At 36.8% G+C, this 20,834-nt stretch overlaps 2 protein-coding genes across 3 annotated transcripts; one reads left to right on the forward strand and one right to left on the reverse strand.

Moving 5' to 3' along the window:
- Positions 1-4,165: 4,165 nt before the first annotated feature.
- Positions 4,166-10,481, reverse strand: LOC141442661 (transient receptor potential cation channel subfamily A member 1 homolog). 2 transcript variants are annotated; one of them, XM_074107704.1, is made up of 7 exons: positions 10,272-10,481; positions 9,407-9,572; positions 8,674-8,753; positions 8,068-8,200; positions 6,478-7,611; positions 5,912-6,166; positions 4,166-5,633 (listed from the first exon to the last, which is right to left on the reverse strand). In XM_074107704.1, the coding sequence occupies exons 1-7, from the start codon at positions 10,394-10,396 to the stop codon at positions 4,770-4,772; spliced, it is 2,757 nt and encodes a 918-aa protein (XP_073963805.1). In that variant the 5' UTR covers positions 10,397-10,481; the 3' UTR covers positions 4,166-4,769. The 2 variants fall into 2 exon arrangements, with proteins under 2 accessions (XP_073963805.1, XP_073963806.1); XM_074107705.1 differs by lacking the exon at positions 6,478-7,611.
- A 5,631-nt stretch (positions 10,482-16,112) lies between these two features.
- Positions 16,113-20,447, forward strand: LOC141442593 (uncharacterized). The gene is made up of 5 exons (XM_074107612.1): positions 16,113-16,307; positions 16,484-16,903; positions 17,344-17,745; positions 18,335-18,430; positions 19,225-20,447. The coding sequence occupies exons 2-4, from the start codon at positions 16,487-16,489 to the stop codon at positions 18,371-18,373; spliced, it is 858 nt and encodes a 285-aa protein (XP_073963713.1). The 5' UTR covers positions 16,113-16,307; positions 16,484-16,486; the 3' UTR covers positions 18,374-18,430; positions 19,225-20,447.
- The last annotated feature ends 387 nt before the right edge of the window (positions 20,448-20,834 follow it).

The raw sequence follows: 20,834 nt of genomic DNA on the forward strand, positions 1-20,834 counted from the left end.
TATTCATTTGTTTTATATAATTTATTTTTTTTGATTTTTTTACACACTTTTTAAGAATTTTGGTGTATTTTGCAGTATGTTCCTTTAAAACATTATTTTTACTTTGGTTTGTAAGGATTTTTAACAGTCTTTTGTGTGTACAAGATTTTTTGAGACCCGTAGTTAGCCAATGTTTAGTGTTTTTGTTTTTTTACTTTTATGTGTTTTTGTGGTATATTTAAATTGATTAATTCTGATATGTAGTTTTGGAAGACTTTGTAATTTGAATTTATATTATTTGAATGTATTAAAATGGTTTCCCATTTAGTTTTCTGCAATGCAGACTTGAAGGAATTGATGTTTGACTGATTGTAAATCCTCCTGTACGTATAAACATGATTTGCGGTTGAGTTATGCTCAAAAGTGTACAGCAAGCTTTTATGGTCAGAAATTCCCAAATCTTCCACATTTACGTTAAACTGCCTGTTGTTTGTGAAAATAAAATCAATACAAGATGAGCTTGTATCAGTTTCTCTTGTCGGTTTATTTATTATTTGTCGAAGGTTGAACTCAAGCATTGTATTTATTAGTCTTTGATAGTTATTTGTGTTTTTAAATTTATTTATATTGAAGTCTCCTACTATTATAATATGTTTTTGGTTTTTCGATTTAAATTTGTTTAAAAGTTTGTTTAATATCTCAAAAAATGTTTCTATTTCTCGGTCTGGCCTATATATTGCTACTAATATAACATTTGGCTTTAATTCTATTGCACAGCATTCTACTACACACTCTACAGATAGAGCCGCGATGTCTGGTCTCTCCGTGTACGGCACGCCGTCTCTCGTTACAATAGCGACTCCTCCGCCACGGCGCTCGCGACGATTGTATCTCGCGGCGAACGTATAGTCTCTAATTTGCATGACGTCAGCTTGTTGGTCTGACATCCATGTTTCTAAAAGGCACATGGCTTGGTATTTTTTATCGCACAGTATGCTTTCTAATATATCTATTTTATTTTTAAGGCTCTGTGTATTTGAATTAGTACATGGAAATCAGTTTCGAAACATGCGACACTCATTCAGGTTTTTCGTTTTTTCAGTCGTTGGAGTTGAGTCGGGATCTGTGTTTGGAGCTGTGTTTGGAGTTGGGTTTGGAGTCAGGTTTGGAAGTGGGTCTGTATATTCTACTCCGTTTATTATTAATTGGTTATTTCTTAAAACAGCATGCTTTCCGTCACGTCTGGCTTCCCGGAGTATATTAATCAGATTTCTTCTTGTTTTCAATGATTGCTCATCTAAGTACTCAGTAATTGACAAACCAGTGTTCAGGAAAAAGTTACGGTTGTCTAGGAGGTAACGGGTAATTTGTTTATTTACGAGCTCTATGATTAATGGTCTCTGGTTGCCTCTTTTTCCAATACGACGTAGCTCCTCAACATACCCGTCCAAATTTACATTCATTATATCTCTGAACATATAAGACAGACGCTCTAGGAGATCATATTCTGATTCTCCGTACAGTTCTTGAAAGCCATGTAGGACAATTTTTTTGCGAGCGCTATCGTTGCTTTGGTTTTCATTATTTATTGGGTTTTTGAGTTGAGATTGTATACTTTTAATTTCCCCTGAAGCTTAATGTTTTCAGACTCCAATATTATTATTTTTGGCTAAGGTCAGTAAGATCTTTTTTAATAACCTTCTGTTCACTTGACAAGGCGTTTGTACGTTGAGTCATTTCCGTTTTCAGGTTTTCAATGGCTACTTTAATTTCACTTTTTATTATAGATTTAAATTCAAATAACATCTCTTTTTTGTTTATTTCCAGTTTTTCGTGAAGGATTGATTTAAAGTCATCTAAGGTGATAGTCCTTTGACCGCAGAGAGTAGAGGAGTTTGGTGCGTTTTGTAGAGTCTTCATCACAATCCACACTTACTGCGGCACGCGGAGCATTTTTAGGTGGCGTTGAAATAATGCACGTGTCGCCCAGCAGATTAGATATGTCCACATCACTTGAGACATTCTGATCATTTGATTCATGCTCGGACTGTTTCATACCCGCTGGGGACGCGGGGGTGTTATCGTTCCGACGACGACGGCGTGTGACTATACCGCAAGAAGGACACAACCAAATTGTTTTTAATTTTGGTTGATTTTCTCTATAGAATGCTGATGTAATGTTCACACATTGATAGTGATAACAACCATTGCACTGTGTGCAATATAGCTGTTCCAGTTTATCGACTGCTTTAACGCAGGCTAAACATTTTATAGTAGGAGTCATAATTGTTTTAGCGCCCTCTAGTGACGAGTGGCCGTACTGTCGAATTCGTCTTGTTAGCTGCGCTGGTTTGAACACACGCTAGCCTATGTCTTTTAGGTATTAGTTTAGCTCTTGACTGGTAGATGGCGTTATTATCAATCAATTAAGATAAACAAACAGTTCAAATTAACAAACGGTTTTATCATTTTATTCTTGCCAAATTTGCCAATCCTACCTTGTTTATAAATGCGTCTTCAGTCACTTCGAGTTCGTTAGTTATATCTCAATTTCACTGCACTTTTTTATTTTATCGTTCTTTTTCTAGTCAATAAGCATAAATTCACTTTCAAACACCAACCGTTTGCCGCCAGGTTAAAAATCACTTTCTTCTTGATTCTTTGCATATTGTGACAAACTATTATATTGAACGGCGTAAGATTTCAATTTATATTATTTTATGTTGTTTTTCACTGAAATTCAACTTAAAACTATTTTTAATTGATTTTTGTCACGGAGTCATTATTAACGCGCGCACGGTAGCGCCCAGCTTAATGCTTGAGTAGCCTAATGTAGCCAAATTTGAACAGGTCGCCTAAAAAAGTAGCCTATGAGTTTTTCCAGATCAGATATTAATCAAATTTCATAACTCTAAGGGGCTGTAAGATTAGTATGATTATCCAAAATTAATATTTACGGGACCTATACTGCGCTTGCCCAGTTTTATTGTTAATTTTGCTTGTTATTTTTAATTATTTATTTATGAATTCGTCCACCTTCTTTTTCTTTTTGATCCCACTTAGACTACATTTTGCGAGAGAGGTATTTTTTTTTCTTGTGCTTATGTTAACTTGTGTTATGATTCTTTCGTTCAACTACTATAAGGACCTTGTCCTTCAAGTAGCCTAAAAGGCGACCAGTCGCCATTTAGAATTTTACGTCGCCAATTTCCATTCTGAGTAGCCTAATTAGCGACAAATAGCCTACGTTGGCAATACTAGTATCGATTGCGATGTGATGACAGAAAAACTGGGGGAAATCAAGAAATGCTGCCATGCTATGACACTCCATCAGAAGCTGCGGAAAATTTTCAACGGAAAAAACTTCAGATTATGTTAGAAATGCGGGGGGGGTGTTATCTGAAACTGTTTCTTGTTTTCATTTAAGGAAATATGTAAGAGATGTGCCAGTCCTATTAAAATACTTTCTTGGTAAACATTTCCTTCTACTCTTCTTTAGGGTTCCGTAGCCAAAATGGCAAAAACGGAACCCTTATAGTTTCGCCATGTCTGTCTGTCTGTCTGTCCGTCCTCGGCATCGCTCAGGGACTATAAATGCAAGAAAGCTGTAATTTAACACGAATATATATGTAAACTATGCCGACAAAATGGTACAATAAAAAAATCAATAAAAATTTTTTTTAGAGTACCTTCATAGACGTAAAGTGGGGGTGATTTTTTTTTCTCATTCATCCTTGTAGTGTGGACCTGTGGGGTATCGTTGGATAGGTATTTTAAAAGCATTACGGGGTTGCTACATCGATTTTGCTACTTCGTATCTTGCCGTCCCACTGGAGGGCTACTACGAAACTCGAAACTCGAAGTTCGTGTCGTGCAGTCCCTCTCTCTCTCGTATTTGGACACGAACTTCGAGTTTCGAGTTCGTGTCGTGCAGTCCCTCTCTCTCTCGTATTTGGACACGAACTTCGAGTTTCGAGTTTCGTAGTAGCCCTGCTGACGCTTAATATTATATAATACGAGAGAGTGAGAGGGACGGTACGATAGGAACTTCGATTTTCGAGTTTCGTTGTAGCCCCCGTGGTCGTTTAGAGAATAAAATAAGTGTTAACGATATTTCATAATTACTTACTATGTCATCAATATATGTAGATAAAGAAATCTAAGAGAGTCAATCAATCAAAAGCAATATAAGAGAGATTCATTTATTTTTTCCGTGAGTTAGATGTAGTCATACTAAACTACCACAACTAGTTACTCGTAGGCTACTAAGAAAACTAAAAAGTTACAGTTTAAATTAAAGTAAACTCAAATTGTAAACTACCCTTACTAATCTACGTAAATCTAATGTAATGAGTAATGAACGTTTCTCTTTCTATTACAGGCTAGTTGACGCAGTATCGTGAAATCCGTTTTACAACTTTGACTTTTGTGTCACCTTTGTGATTTAGTAAAACTTATGATTAAGGTCCAGAAGCCATTTATTAAAAAAAATATATATCAAACGAACTTTACGATAATAACGCCATCTAGCGATATTTTGTGTGTTGTTGGTGGCAGTTGGATCTACCCAAGATCTACCTATGTGACATTTGTATTGTTTGTTTTGCGTGGAAAAGGAGGAGGGCGTGTTCTGTATGTTAAAACACTTGTGTATTGCACAGACGTAGCTGTGGAGCACGTTTGGTAGTGGAGCAAGGTAAATATGTTTAGTGCCTAAGGCTCTTGTAGTTACAAACTATAAATTTCCTATGTTTTTTCTTACGTAGACCTTTGTCATCGCAATGCATTTGCTAGGATGTTCGTATATTTTCAGAAGATTTGGCAAAAGCAAAACTTGCTAGCATCTCCTTTATAGTTGTTATATCCGATGATATCTTGTTAACTTTCATCATAGTGTTTTTGACATCATTATTTACTACCGACAGACCATCTTTCAACGATTTGATTTCGATATTTAGCCTAGATTGCCCCTCGCGCAGCTTCTTAGCTTTGTTTCCTTCTTCTATATTGAAAACCTCATTTGTAACTATCGGCCTGTCTACAACAGCGTCATACAAAGCATTTAGTTTATATTTATTTGTCATGACAATCCCGTTTTTCTCATCTCTCTGTTCTTTCTGCCATGCGATATCGATGATAGCCGCGTGTAGTGCTTCAGGTAGATCCAGATAGTAAAAATCATAATCAGCGCTTAGCGCGGCACACCATTTACTTTGCGACCCTACGTAATTAGAGATCTTCATATGATATTTTTTTTCACCGAACCTCTTCGAGTACGCATTCGCGATCAGTCGATTGTTAACCAAGACTTCCAGACTGCTTAGCAATTCGACTTGTTTCTCCAGTCTTTTTATGCTCCCTGCCATTTGTAAGTCGTTGATGTCGCTAACAGCGACACCTATCATGAAGTTCATTAATATTATAGCGACGAATACGACGAATACGACAAAAACTAGGCGTATAACGGTTTTAGTGTCCTGAAGTTTACTCGCGTGGTCGCTACCGAACAAGTCTTCGTAATCGAACTCTGAAGACATCATGACGACAGTCTTTACGAAAGCAGCGAACGGCTCGTCGAAAGGTGGTGTCCATTGGAATTCAATCATAAAGCAGAAGGAGAAACCGATAACCAGGCATATCGATGTCATGAGAATCTGAAAAATATAACCAGCGTATACAACATTGTTAAAAACTCCTTCTTCCAAGTTTTTTGTAAAAAAAATATGATTAAAAAAAATGCTTTTTTTGTTGATTGTTCTCGAATTTATCATCATCATCATCCCAGCCCCACGTCCCACTTCTGCGTACAGGCCTCATCTCAGAATGAAAGGATTTGGGCTATAGCTGGCCTTAGTCTATTTAAAGTGGTGGGGTTTGAAAAAAAGGTTAAATAACAAAAATACTCGTAAAAAAAATAATTGCTACAACCAACCTTAAATATGTTGATAGTAACTTTTCCAAATATTAGGACGTAGTATCCCCACTTGGGAAACCTGGAGACCAGAAACATTGCCTGCAACCAGGTAAGCAGCAAAGCGCCGGAGGCGGCGTGGCGGTGCCAGTACGGTTGCATCGTGACACTCTCTGCCACAGGCACGACGGCACCCAGAGTGAGGCAGGTCATCTTCACCCACGACTCCAGGGTCAAAAAGTAGCGGACTCTTCTCAAGTATATGTAAAACATTTCCTATAACCAAGATTTATCAGAGTTATTTTTGATTTCCGTTTACTTCCGGGAACAGAACAAATGTAGTTACTTTCTCTAAGAAAGTAGTAGTTTAACTGGTACCATGGAAAAGACAATCAATAATTAAAAAGAAATACTTATGTAAGGTATTAGGTTCTTTATTTAGACGTAATACTAACTTTTTTAATTATTTTGATTTAAAAGAAAAAATTGTTGTTCAAATGATTGCTTAGACAAAGGGAAAGACAGGGTACGATACGAAAATAAGATATTAGAAATACACATGTTCTTATCTTATCTTTCTTACTTACCTGTAGCAATAATAATGTCAGCGATATGTAAATTAATGTGATTAACAGCCAGTACCATCCGTCGAATAATTCAAACCAAGCCATTTGACTGCTAATTGGAACTGAGCTGTTGTTCTTGTCTCTATAATGAATAAGGTTCACTACAAAGATGTTAAAAGACAGTAAAAAGGTCGTGAAGATTCCTATCATGGCGTAAAATACGGGTAGAAGATGTTTCCACTTTAAATACAAGAGACTTTCAATCAACGGATGTATCAGAGTTTTACTTTGACCACATCTTATCAACTCTTCTATGACTTTCATTTGACTCGCACCTCTAACAGTTGTCAATGCATCGTAGTCAACTTTAACTAAGGTATCGCTTACAACTTGCTCAGTACTGATAAAATCATCGAAAATGAGCTCGAAACATTTTGATGGATTGTAGAATTCTGTTGCAATTATTTCCAGTGCTGTCTTTCCTTTAGTTCCTTTGGTTGACAATTTGGCGCCTTTCCGCAATAACAGTGCTATCATAGACATGTTACGTTGTTTGGCTGCTATATGTAAGGGAGTATATCCATCACCATCTAAAGATATTATTTGGGTTAAAGTTTTGACGCGTAGGAATGGGTAGCGAAACTTCCAAGGTGACAGCTCGATACTTGAGAGAACAACGTCCTTCGGCACTTTACTATGGTTTATAACATCCTCATACCCTTTTTCCGACACTAAACTATGGTACTCATTTTCAAAAATTGGCTTAACATCTTGCTGTTTTATGTCCAAAAGTAATTTGACTGATTGATATTTGTTAATACCAACTGCTAAATGAATAGGAGCAGTACCTCTATCGTTATTACGGATTTCAACATCTGTTTCTTCAAGTAAATACTTTAAAATGTGAGGATGGTGTACAGCGACGTGTAATGCTGTATCATTCTGATTTGAAACCTTGTTCACAGATGCTCCTCGCTTTATTAAAGCTTGAACGGCCTCTAGATCGCCGATCTCAATGGCTGTATAAAGAGCTGTTACGCCTCCCTTATTTAAAAAATCTACGGTCGTCTCACTACGTTTAATTGCTACTACTATCTCGTCGAGTATCTCAATTTCACCGCACTTCGCCGCTAAATGTATTAGTGTGTCTTCATACTGAAATTCGAAAAATAATAGCTGTAATTTTTGGCTCTGTGAGCTGTAAGTACCCAGACCTCGCGAATCTATCTGCGTTAACAACATTCATAGCTTCACCATCTTAAAAAAAATCTAAAAACTCCGACATAATCGAACCAGCTTACGAAAATTCAAGAAAATTGGATAATAAATGTGACTAGATGAAACCACAGGAGAACAGACAGACGGACAATCGGATGGTGGTTAAAAATACGTGCTCACTGGCTAATATTTCCTAATTAACTGGATAAATTAACTGATAATTAACTTAATTAGATACTGATAAAAGTAAGACTACAGTATGTAATAAAATTAGACCGAAAACGAAACGAAGATGAAGGGACGACCTAGATACTTTTTAACACCCTGCATAAATGTAACAAAACAGGCTATTTAAGAAAAACTTGATAATATTTTTAAATAAACAATACATACAAATTTTGAGCCGAATTTCGACATCATGGCTTGTGGATATCTTTGCGTGATCACATCTTCAGGTATGAAAGCAAGTCCTTCGACTGTTACTCTCGCGCCCGCTGCTAGTGCTGCGCTTACGCCTTCCCGCCATCTGTAAAACCAAAGGATAAAGCTCCAGGGAGTTGGGGACGGCCGGGTTTTTAAGCCAATGCCTAGGCACTCCCTCCGCAGTCGTAATGGATTTTTCTCCACTGCATGCATGCAAAAAGTTTTAAAATCCCCGACATTGTCACTTCAAAGTTCAATATCTCAGAAACGGCTGAACCGATTTTGATAAAACTAGTCTAAGAAACATTCCTAAAAAACCTGCTTTTAAATAAAAAAACCGCATTAAAATCGGTTAACCCGTTTAAGAGCTACGGTGCCACAGACTGACACACAGACAGACAGAGACACATATCGGTCAAACTTATAACACCCCTCTTTTTGCGTCGGGGGTTAAAACCTAAAATCATGTAAATAAATAAAAGGAAGGACCTAGGTAGTTACTGTCTTTGGACACCAAAGAATAAAGAAAGCTTAAACTACGGTCAATGAGAGAGAATGAGAGAGAGAACTGCTTACATGTGAAGAATGGCCACGTAGAGCACTGACAAGCCGCTCGCATCTAGCACATCTGCGCTGCCTTCGTAAGTCAGGAGTATCTGCGAAAATTATTGATTTATATCTGAAAATTCAGTGTACTTCATGCTTGTATAAAATATGCAAACTTTAACATAATACAATGTGTTCATTAATATACTGGATGCTCAGACACCACAACAGCCTTTTTTTCATTTTAAGTTTATTGCATTTGTTATCAAAATACTCGTGAGTACCTAAGTGTTGCTATTTCAGTAAGTCTAGTTAATTTCTTAGTCTACACTCACTGATGTATTAAACTGTCTACACTTGTACTTTTCAATTGCGCTTCGTCATTTATAGAAGACAATTGAACTGTCAGAAAACTGCCAGAATTAAATTATGTAAATACAAGCTGCATTAACTTAACTTTTAGACTGGGCACAGTAAAAAAGGGATGTAAAAAGCACACACATCCTGTTTTAAAGTATAGTGTAATCGATTCTATTCTTGATTTTGAACAAACCACTTTCAGGTTTTCAGTTAAGTATTTAATCCAAATCTTGGATAACATTAATTATTTTTACTACGAAAAGTATTCTAGGGTAAAAACCGATTAAGGGGTGTCTGGCAGGGTATTGGAACCGTGCTGAGTAGGTAAGTAGATATCTGGTGTGATTTTTCTATTATTCCAATTCAAATATATAAAATATGAAATTAAACTAATTTGACTAACAGTCAAGGGTTCGATGTATTTTTTCACAATGCACAAGTGCATCGGCGTAAGCCCGTTCGCATCGAGTGCGGCCGGCGACGCTCCTAGTTTCATGAGGTCCGCAATGGCTGCGATATCCTGGTCTTCGACAGCAACATGAAGCGCCGTATCTTCTGTGGCTTGAGGCCTGTGAAAAATTATTTACAAAAAATTTGTAGCCAATGCTATAACACTTTTCATCAAGTGAAACAAGGATCAATCACGAATTAGTTCTATAAAAACACGTTTTATTTCTTGTATTCGACCTTTTGTATTTTCAAGTTTTTTTGTATTGTTTACAGCAATATAGTGTGTAGAGTGGGTGAAAAATCACGGAGCTATTTATTGTTTGCATATATATAATTAATTTTTGCAGGTGGTAGGACCTTGTGCAAGGTCCGCCCGAATTGCTACCACCATCTTGCTCGCTAATCCTGCCGTGAAACGCAGTGCTTGCACTGTTGTGTTTCGGCGTGGAGAGTAAGACAGCCGGTGAAATTACTGGCACTTGAGGTATCCCATCTTAGGCCTCTGGGTTGGCAGCGCTTCTGCAATCCCCCTGGTGTTGCAGGTGTCTATGGGCGGTGGAGATCTCTTATCATCAGGAAACCCACTTGCTCGTTTGCCACCCAGTTGAATAAAAAAAAATCTATAAGTTTACTTGAAATTTTAAGAAAAAAGTTTATTTTTATATAATTAAGTAAGTATCTTCAGTGCAATGTTCAGTTAAATTATTTGGGTTATCCCACATGTCTCTACTCTACCCACTCGTAAAGTAATAAATAAGTATGCTGTTGCCATTTTCTCATTTCATGTTGCGTGTTTTTTTTTCAGTGCTTCTACTTACTGACTGTTTCCGGGTTGAGAGGTCGATAGGTCGAGAACCGGAGGTACTATAGCACTGCGATCTGTTACCAACGGCTGCACAGGACCTTCTTCACTGAGAAAGTTATTCTCACTATGACTACTCATGTTGTTAGGGATATTCTATAAAAAATCACTTAGAAACAGAAATAGGTTTTAAAATAACTCGTTCGCGTTAACGTCCTTTCGGCGATACCGCATGATTTAAAGTAATGGCTAAAGGTACTTGATTAGTTTTTTGTTTTAACCATACAACTGCCAAACAGGATTTTTTTTACCCTGTTAATTAATTATGGAAACAACGCAAGAGTCAGCGTCGGCCAAATATTCGCTATTTTATTTTATCAAAGCTGAAACTAATTTTATGTATGGTGTCAGATGAAAACTATCCCTAAGTCCCTAAGTATGAAATTTAGATCATGGAGGCTTTAGGGGTATAAATTTGTACCAGAAAATCAAAATTTAGTCACGCCTTTGACGCGGTACATTTTGAATATCATCAATGTATGGAAATATTTGTCAACCACAATTAAAAAAACCTAAACAAAGTTTAGGTACATGGATGTTCAATCACTTTACCCCAACCACCTGCCGAAATATTTCGTTTTTTTAGATCTTGGAATAAAACATATTGTAAAATGTCTTAAAAAGCATATTAATTCGTGCTGACGCCTACGGCACATCTTCAATGTGTATGCAAGATGTAAAAGAACCATTGAAACCGCCTAGCTAATGAGAAAAACATCTAATGGTTCCCTAAGTAACAAATATAAAACATGGTATTTACTTATACTAGGACGTAATCTTAGTTTAAGGGTATCTAGAAGGGTGTCAGGAGCCGTGCTAAGTGTCTGGTAAGGATATGTAGTGTTTTCTAATACATTTTTTTAGTAACGATAACAATAGCAGACATTTCCAGCTTGTTCGTTTGCTGGTGAAACAAAAATGATATGTTTATGATGTATAAAAATATGAAATATATTTAAAAGTCATATTTGGATCTATAAGATTTTTTACTCCTTACGACCGTTGAATTACGTTGCTAAAATTATTTGGAGTTCTGTACATAAAAACTCAGCTTAGTAGGACTTTAACAATTTATAGAGGTGCAATTTTGTTACTTTGCTACCTGTTTTAGAGCCAAACTTTATAAATAGTTAGGAATCGATTTTACCTGCATAGGGACAGTAGGTAATAGAAAATGTTTCAGTTTTTATAAAATAGTGTGAGTTTGACCGTCCCAAACTCTTGCTCTAAAACTTGTTTTGGTTGAAATTGTGTACGTTTTTAGTTATAGCACTAATCAAAGCCGATTACATCAGAGGCATGGACAGGTCTCTTAGGAACCAGGGGTAAAAAAAGAAAACTAGTTTTTTTGCATATCTATACTTCTATACTAATATTATAAAGAAGAAAACTTTGGATTTTTGTATGTTTGTTACGAATAAACTCAAAAAATACTGGACCGATTAAAAAAAAATCACTATTAGAATGCTAAAGTATTCCAAAGTGCCATAGGCTATTTATTTTTTCTGGCTCGCGCGGTATGCAAACTACTGGACCGATTTTAAAAAATCTTTCACTATTAGAATGCTAAAGTATTCCAAAGTGCCATAGGCTATTTTTTTTCTGGCTTAAACGATATGCAAATTACTGGACCAATTTTAAAAATTCTTTCACTATTAGAATGCTAAAGTATTCCAAAGTGCCATAGGCTATTTTTTTTCTGGCCCGCGCGGTATGCAAACTACTGGACCGATTTTAAAAATTCTTTCACTATTAGAATGCTAAAGTATTCCAAAGTACTATAGGTTTTTTTTCTGGCTCGCGCGGTATGCAAACTACTGGGCCGATTTCAAAAATTCTTTCACTATAAGAATGCTAAAGTATTCCAAAGTGCCATAGGCTTTTTTTCTGGCTTGTGCGGTTTGCGCATCCGCCACAGACGCGGAAAGGTACGGAAACTAAATCAATAGAAAATACGGGGTCTTGGAATACGGAATACGGAATTCAACAGAAGATTACATGGGATTAAAGCGAAAGAAATAAAGATATTATACATAGGTACACATGATAAATTAAATTTAGTGAGATGAGAAATACATATTTAAAGAAAGAAAGAAAGAAAGAAAGAAAGAAAATACATTTATTCACAACACAAGACAACAAAATTATTAGGTACAAAAAAAACAACACAAAGGTATGTGTCATTGCGGTTGTGAATCGGACACTGACTCAGCATAATGCTGAAGCGTTAAAAACACCCCAGCGCTGATTTTCAGCCAGCACCGTCGGCAACCCTCGGGCCGTTATAAAGACATACTACACACCATTAACTACATAAAACTACATAAATAAATGGATATTTTGTAAACTATAAAACTAATTTATTGTGTGACTTTAAAAACATAAAAATAAATGTATAAGGTACGTAGATATATATAATTAATTTTACAACTATTATTATTATTATGCACTCACTTGCCAAGTATACACCCTAACGCGGGCTAAAAAGAAAAATTAAATTAAAGAAAGAAATCGAAACAAAAAAAAACAAAAAAGCAGTTTTGTGAAATAGTGCTGGAAAGGAGAGGAATTAAGATTTTTGAAATGCCAACAAATAGCCTTTAAATTTAAATTTTAATATCATTATTATTATTTATAAATATGTTCAATACATTATATATAGTTGTCATTAGAGGCTAAAAGGACAGAGATGGATGTAGGTAATGGGACTTTGTAGGATATAGGTAAGCTGTTCATAAAGGAAGGAGTTGTCATGGAGAGGACATGAGAGAAATATATGATTAGTGTTTGCAATGCCCAAGCCACACTCACAAACATCAAACTCGACCAGTTTAAATTAAGCAAGGTTGGCAGCCATAGGCTATATTTATTAACAGAAAAAATTAGGGTTCCGTACTAAAACTACAATAATGAAACTCAGTGTAAAAAAAAATTGCCATAAAACATCTTTCATCGCATGCGCTGTAGAAACTATTGATTATAATCAATTGTTCTATAGAACAAAAAAATGTTTTACGATATTAAATAATACATGATCTACAAAAAACTTAGCGATACTATAAATAACAACTTTTTACATTAAAAAAAATACAAACATTGGAACATAGAACCTCCTACTTTTTTGAAGTCGGTTAAAAAGTTGTCAGAAATGATGACTAAAATCAGACCATTTTATGCATACCTTTGTTTTAATTCTTATCCAAATAAATAATGTTATATTCAAGACGGTTTCAATACCTGTAGATTACTTTGTGAATTATTAAAATCGGTCATTCCATTCAAAAGATACCTATTACGAAAGTAAAAATATCAATCTAACCAAAACATGCATTTTAACTCTACGTTGACGCGCCCCAGCTTCGTGCGTGTCGGGTGTAGTTTTTGGGAAATTGAGCTGAAAAATGTGTGTGAAGTGCCCTTGATTAGAGACCTTTTTAGAGTTCTCTGCCCAAAGGGTAATAAAAACGGGATCCTATTACTAAGAATCCACTGTCCGTCTGTCTGTCTGTCACTATCATGAATTGTGATAGCTAGACAGTCGAAACTTTCACAGATGATGTATTTCTATTGCCGCTATAACAATAAAGACTAAAAACAGAACAAAATAAATGTTTAAGGGGGGCTCCCATACAACAAACGTGTTTTTTTCTGCTCGATATCAATAACGGCAACCGGTACCTATTGTATAAATGTACTTTAAAAATAAATAATGAAATTAAAATAAAATAAATATTGAAGGTGAGCTGGGGGGGTATACAGCAAACGTTCAATAAATATTGAACGTTTGCTGTATACGTGTTTTTTTTGCCGTTTTATGCTAATGTCTAATGTTTTATAGGTACGGAACCCTTCGTACGAGTCCGACTCGCACTTGGCCGTTTTTTTTTTACTTTGCCCGTGTGAAGCCGGAGCGTGTCGCTAGTTTTATTTATAAATACAGTGAAAAAGTAGGCGGTTCTGTAGGAACTATCATGCAGCAAATATTCAATATTAAGTTTTGATCAACTATTACTTATTAACTTGTAGAGCCTACTCAGCTGTGATAGTTTTCCTTTTATTTAAATTCATTAATTACGCACCTACCTATACTACAGATCTATTGAATAATGTTTTGCCATCGTATTCGTTTTTATCTTGCTCTCTCTTCAAGCTTCAGTAAGCTTCATGATTTTCTCAGATTTTGGACTCTAACAGAAATTAGCACTTTAATTAAAGCTTAATATTTTGTAAATGGATCCGTAAGTCGTTTTTTTTTATCAAACTCATAATGCTTGTGACAGACATAACCAACAATAACATAACCCACACTCCAAAGAGTTAGACGAGAAATAGCCATCTCCATTTTTCGCCCCAAGCAAGCCGCCATGGGTCTCACGTTAACGTAACTAGGTAAGTACTGTGGGGACTGTAACTTGGTGAGAGCTTAGGTACTGGGGATCGACGCGCGTGACTTTAAACTGTTATGAAATAAATAACTTCTTCAATCATTAATGAATTATATTTTAGTAGTAGTAGTACTTATAAATAGATTTACATAAAATGGCACCAGCCGCTTAGGCTATCGGGAGCAATCTGCGCTCCCGGCATGTATACCGCTGTCAATCGGTTTTAAAGTCAAATTCTAGAAAAACAATATAAAAATCCTATCCTTTTATACAAAACTAGGTTAATCTAACCTGCCAGGTGGTCAGTTTTACCACCTGCCAGCGGTATACAGCCTAGTTCCTACAGTACCTACCCGTAGCGCATAGGTACTATTTGCAAATAAACCCATCATATTAAGAATAGTGGTACTTAGATGCATTTTTGTTTTCATGTTTGTTTTTGTGGATTCAAGCCATATCATGTGTATGTTATGTGGACGACTAACGAGTTTCATTATCATCATCAGCCAGACAGAAGACGTCCACCACTGCTGAACAAAGGACTCCTTTTTGGCCGTTTTGCCACTTGCATCCACCGGTTACCCGCAATTCTCACGATGTCGTCAGTCCACCTATTGGGAGGCCTGCCAACGCTTCGTCTTCCGGTTCGCGGTCGCCACTCGAGAACTTTACTCCCCCAACGGTTATCTGCTATTCGAGCAATGTGGCCCGCTCATTGCCACTTTAACTTGCATATTTTTTCCTTAGTTCTTCGACGAATTTCCTACTGTACATACTTATACTATTATCTATTCTGTGGCATAGCTCATAAAGAGTTTATTTTAAATAAATTAAAGTTGAATTTAGGCAATTCCATAGGCTTGTACGAAAAACCTTACTTTTCTTTTTGCTAATTAAATCTATTGGACATATTGAAACTGTGGTGGGAGGCTCCAATAGAGAGATCTCTCTCCAGGCAGGTGTTATGCCTGGGGACCGAAGTACGAAGGAGGCGTCGGATATATGCAACCGCGTTGAGAAACTTCGATAGCGCGATGTAGAACATGGTCGGAGTTTCTATTGTTGTTCACTAGATGGCGCTAGGAGTCGCTACATCAGCCCCCCTTTTTTAGACCGGAGGTCGGCGATGGAGTGCGTGCAGTCTGTGCGTCATGTGGGCGCTTGCAGGTGCCAGTTGCTTGAGTGTGTTGCTCGGAGCCTTGTTGGCGAGCGTTGAGTTGTTGCGTTGAGCTGCGTATATGGCATTAAAAGTAGACTAACACATGCTGCAACAAAATGAGCAAGAGAAGAGAGAGAGAGATAGAGAAATTTTGTACCAAGCTAAATGCCCTTCAATCATTGCATCCATTGAATTTTTTTGTGATTTCTGCTTTTTTCGGGGATTATTACCATTATGATAATGGTAACTCTCGTCTTGACAGGCGAACTGAGAAAGTGAGAAGTTACTCTATGCTGAGAACTGTCAGACAGATAAGGAAATAAACAAAAATATTTAGTTATAAATAGATACAGCAGAAAAGAAAATACCCTGCCAAGCAAAAAGTTGAAGTTGAAAGAAAATACCAACCAAATACTGCTTTACGCTGCGGCTCCACTGAGACGGAGAGGTATCGAGCAATCCCTACACGTCTGATGTTAATGAGGCGGAGACGAGATGATGTGGATTCAACTAATATGATTGGTTGATCCTTACACGTTTCTCCGATCCGCTCGGCTCCGCCTCAGTGGAGCGGCAGCCTTACTAAAATAATAATAATAATTAAAATTGTATTTATATAATTAGAAAATGAGTTCATCGAGTGAAGACGAATCATTAAATCCAGGAGGTGCAGCCAGTGATGCGAAAATTGCGATGTTGAATTTGCCTTCAAAATCAAGACGTGGTTACATTCAAAAATACGTAAATTTTATGAAGTGGAAAAAGCTACATGGCGTGAAGTCATTTTCGGAAGAAGTTTTTCTAGATTATTTTAAAGAGTTAGCAAAAGCTAAACTTCCTTCTACTCTTTGGGCTGTGTATTCTATGTTGAAAGCGACGCTGAGTGCTAAAAAGAATATTCATATTGCTAAATACTCCAATTTAACGGCTTTTATTAAGCAACAATCTCGTGGATACATATCGCAGAAGTCTAGAGTGTTTACTGCTTCAGAAGTTGAGACTTTTTTAAAAGAAGCACCGGACCACATCTATCTTGCTATGAAGGTAGGTATGTCAGACAGCTGTTTAAAAAAAAATATATATAAATGAGAAAAACGTTACGGCGCATTACATGAGGGGGATGGAAGGTCAAAAATCTTCATAAATTGTGTTACATAATAATTGAACACACCCCGAGTTGAGAAGAAGGCTGGCTAAATTGGTCTCGACCAGTAAGAGCTGAAAGTGGCTACGCAAGATTGAACCAACAACAGGCTGTAATGTCTTCTTGAGAAATGGATGGGGCTCTGAAATGTTTCAACCACTTTTCCCATGTGTTACGAAAATAATAAGCATATGACAACAAACTAATTGGATGATTCGGATTTTTAGCTGACAAACATATTATTAGTCTGTTTTCCTAATTCTCGGGAAACAGTGGTTGAAACACTTCAGAGCCTCACCCAAATATATTGTTGTTTCATTTATAATTTTATATGTTACAGGTTGCCTTGATTTTTGGAATAAATGGCTCATGTCAGATCATCGAAATGATAAATATTCGAGTTGCGGACATCCAAAAGCACTCAGACCAAATGTTAATAGTAAACATAATGGCATCACCATCAAAACAAGCAAGATCATTTATGATCCTCAACAAAGATGTTGAAATAGTTGAGAAATACTTAGCACTAAGACCGAAAAACATGAAGACGGACAGATTCTTCATCCGTTATAATCTAGGCAAGTGCAGACACCAAGTTATTGGAAGGAATAACATACAGAAGTATCCGAGGAGGATAGCAGAGTATCTGAAGTTGCCGAACCCTGAGAAGTACACGGGACATTGTTTCCGGAAAACTACTCTCAGGTTGTCCACTACTTCAGATTTGATGGAGTTCAGAAGGGTAATTTTTTCAATCACAACTTTACACCCTTTACTAGGATACGCAAGAGTGGTGGAGGAAAGGGGAGGCCTTTGCCCACCAGTGGGACATATTATATTACGGGCTGCAAAAAACATATTACTTGAATTTTATTAAAAGTCTAAACAAGTACTTCAAAATAGAAGTGTTCTTTTTCTTTTCCAAAAGTGAGTGGAACGTTTGTGGCTAAAGCCACGTGGATAAATCGAGGATTGCGTGGTCAAACGATGAGTCAAAATAATTCAGCACAAATGCAACTGTGTTTTTGATAATTTCGTATGAATTATTAACCTTCCAGGTTTGCATTTATGCATTGTTAAAAAAAAGTAACAATAATAATATGTTAAAGTTTAAATTCGAAGTTTTGTATGAATTATTAGATCCAGTTATTGGTATTTGTTGTATCTTACCTTCCAGGTTTGCAGCTTTATTATGTGCATTGTTATCTTTTTAAATTTTGCCCAAGTATTTATTCATTAATGTATGTAGGTAAACTTTTATTTATAAAGTCACGGGCGACGGGTTGCCCACCGCTGGTGCAGTGTCACCAAACTGTATTTTTATTTTCCAGAAATCAGAGCAGTCTGCCCTTACGCAGGCTCGGGGGTGAATGTCGAGGTGAAAAGAGCGGCGAGCGATATCCCATTCGACTTCATTGATGTTAAAGGTTTGCCAAAGTTTTTGTTAAGGTACGGTTAAAATGAGGGTTTTCACAGAGGCGAAATGTCGCTAGATGGCGTTAGTATCGTGAGGTCCGTTTGACGTTACCTTGCCTGAGATTGGTTTTTAACCTCCGACGCAAAAAGAGGGGTGTTATAAGTTTGACCGCTATGTGTGTCTGTCTGTGGCACCGTAGCTCTTAAACGGGTGGACCGATTTGAATGCGGTTTTATTTTATTTGAGATCTGGTTTTCTAGCGATGGTTCTGAGCCGTTTTTGAGATATTGAACTTTGAAGTGACAAAGTGGGGGGTTTTCAAACTTTTGTTGATTAGGTTAGGTTAGCCGCTTGCTCAGTCTAACTGCTTTATGTTATTTCTTTGTAAGCCATTTCCACCCTGAAGAAAAAGGTGAAAAGGTAGATAGATAGATCGAATGTTCCTCGCTGAAAACTCGCACATAGCAAAATTTTTATAAAAACTTTAATTTTGTGGCTGTTAGCGCTTGTTTGCTTTGATCTTACTCAAATATTTTACTTTATGCACTAGAGCATAAAAAACAATTTATACAGCCTAAAAACATGAGAATGAGGGTTTATTAGCAGGCGAAATATCGCTAGATGGCGTTAGTATCCTGTTGACGTTACAGAGTTGCAGTTATTCAACCAATCAACTTCGACTTTTTTTGTTTTTGGCAACCGGTCGCTTACAAACGTGGCACAAATAAAGTGGTCAGACCTTACGATACTAGCGCCAAGTAGCATGTAAAAGAAACTTGAATTGAAAAAAAAAAACATTTTCAGTACCACCACGACCGTCGCAGCTTCCTTCCCCGCGGCCCGCCTTCCGACGTCGCCCCAGACCGAGAATAAACCTAATAATGGAACTATTAAATCGCCAACTTAAAAGAGACGAGGAGCGAGAAAGAGAAGAACACAAGCGACAGATGGAGTGGATCAAGGTTGAAGCGAGACGGGTAGAGGCCAAGGCCGCGTGCAATGCTGTGCTAAAGGGTATTGCAGACGTAGCGATGACTTTTCTTGAAAGACTGACAACTAATAGGGGTGTGATGTGGCATTGATTTTATATATGGCTTAATGCCGTCATAACTGAACTGTTGTAAATTATGCCCGTGCAATTTTTTAAATATACAACGACAACCGTTCATTTACACGATTCTTGTTACCAAAAATTAAATGATTTAGACTTAGAGTTTGGCTTGAAAAAAGTTTCGGTAACAATTTGAAACACATTTGAAAGGACAATGTTCTCTCGCACAACGCCATCTATTGATTGCAAACGAAGTTAACATCATCTAATGAGCCGAGGTACGTACGTTACCGTTCTTGGACAGCGCCCTCTATTCTTGTTTAAACTTAAAATATGATCCCGAGGGAACGCATTACCTGGATATCAAGTATCGTATGTCTCAATGCAGATCTTTGTCTATCTGCACGCCAAGTTTCATGTAAATCCGTTCAGCTGTTATTCTTTTAAACATCCAAACCTCCAAACATTTTCAGAAACTTTCACATTTATGATATTCGTAGGATATTAGCAAATTATAAATAGGATAGATAAAAAATATAGATTTCCGGAAGCGCTGGTAGTTTAAAAAAAACGTGTAAATGAGGCCATACCATTGCGGCCTATTTACAGAATAAACGGTTTGAATTTGATACACGTTTTAAATCGAGAGCATAAACATAGCTGTGTTCGTGTATTTGTTTTTATTCGATATATATGCAAAATAATGCTTGAGGCGCATTCCGGAATTTTTTAGCCACGAACTATCTCAAACGCAAAACTGTGGCAAAGACTGGCTAGAAATCAGTAACCCAAGAAATTCGGACAAGGAACTGGCTATGGATGGCGCTTCGATGGTCGAATAACCACATGCCCAAGCAGGGTCTCCGTTGGCAATCTACTGGCAGAAGACGGCCAAATGGAAAACTTTTCTACGAGCCCTATGTCCCTAGTGTGGGATAACAGGACTACAATCAGCATCATCGTCATAGTAATAAAAAAACTGACAAATAATGTATATTGTTTATATTTATCTGACCCGGTGACGCCTTTGTTTTGGGAAATGTACTATTCTGTGATGCCCATTTATTATTGTGGTTACGACAAGTGACGAAAGTTCTGGTTTGGACCACAATTTGACCACAATCTAAATAAAGATTCACTATATTTGCTGAAGAAAAAGTAGTATGGCCAAATCACCTATGGCTGTAGAAACTAAGAATGAAAAAAAAAACAGTTTGAGTTGCCAGTTTCATCACTAGGAATCCCCCTATAATTAAAATACGGATTAGAACTTGAGGTTAAATTACTACTGTTGGAAATATTGCAAATAAATAGATTATAAAATAAATTGACAATACCAATATAAAGCATTATCGGAATTCAT

The sequence above is a fragment of the Choristoneura fumiferana genome, chromosome 26 (genome assembly GCF_025370935.1).
Source record: "Choristoneura fumiferana chromosome 26, NRCan_CFum_1, whole genome shotgun sequence".
Lineage (NCBI taxonomy): Eukaryota > Metazoa > Arthropoda > Insecta > Lepidoptera > Tortricidae > Choristoneura > Choristoneura fumiferana.

Bases quoted from the DNA above. Each gene is read 5' to 3' on its own strand.
- LOC141442661 (XM_074107704.1), bottom strand. From the start codon at position 10,396: ATGAGTAGTCATAGTGAGAATAACTTTCTCAGTGAAGAAGGTCCTGTG. The intron at 9,573-10,271 runs GTAAGTAGAAGC...AATTTTTCACAG, and splicing joins TCTCAACCCGGAAACAGTCA to GCCTCAAGCCACAGAAGATA. The intron at 6,167-6,477 runs GTAAGTAAGAAA...TCTTGGTTATAG, and splicing joins TGACATTATTATTGCTACAG to GAAATGTTTTACATATACTT.
- LOC141442593 (XM_074107612.1), top strand. From the start codon at position 16,487: ATGAGTTCATCGAGTGAAGACGAATCATTAAATCCAGGAGGTGCAGCC. The intron at 16,904-17,343 runs GTAGGTATGTCA...TATATGTTACAG, and splicing joins ACATCTATCTTGCTATGAAG to GTTGCCTTGATTTTTGGAAT. The intron at 17,746-18,334 runs GTAATTTTTTCA...TTTATTTTCCAG, and splicing joins ATTTGATGGAGTTCAGAAGG to AAATCAGAGCAGTCTGCCCT.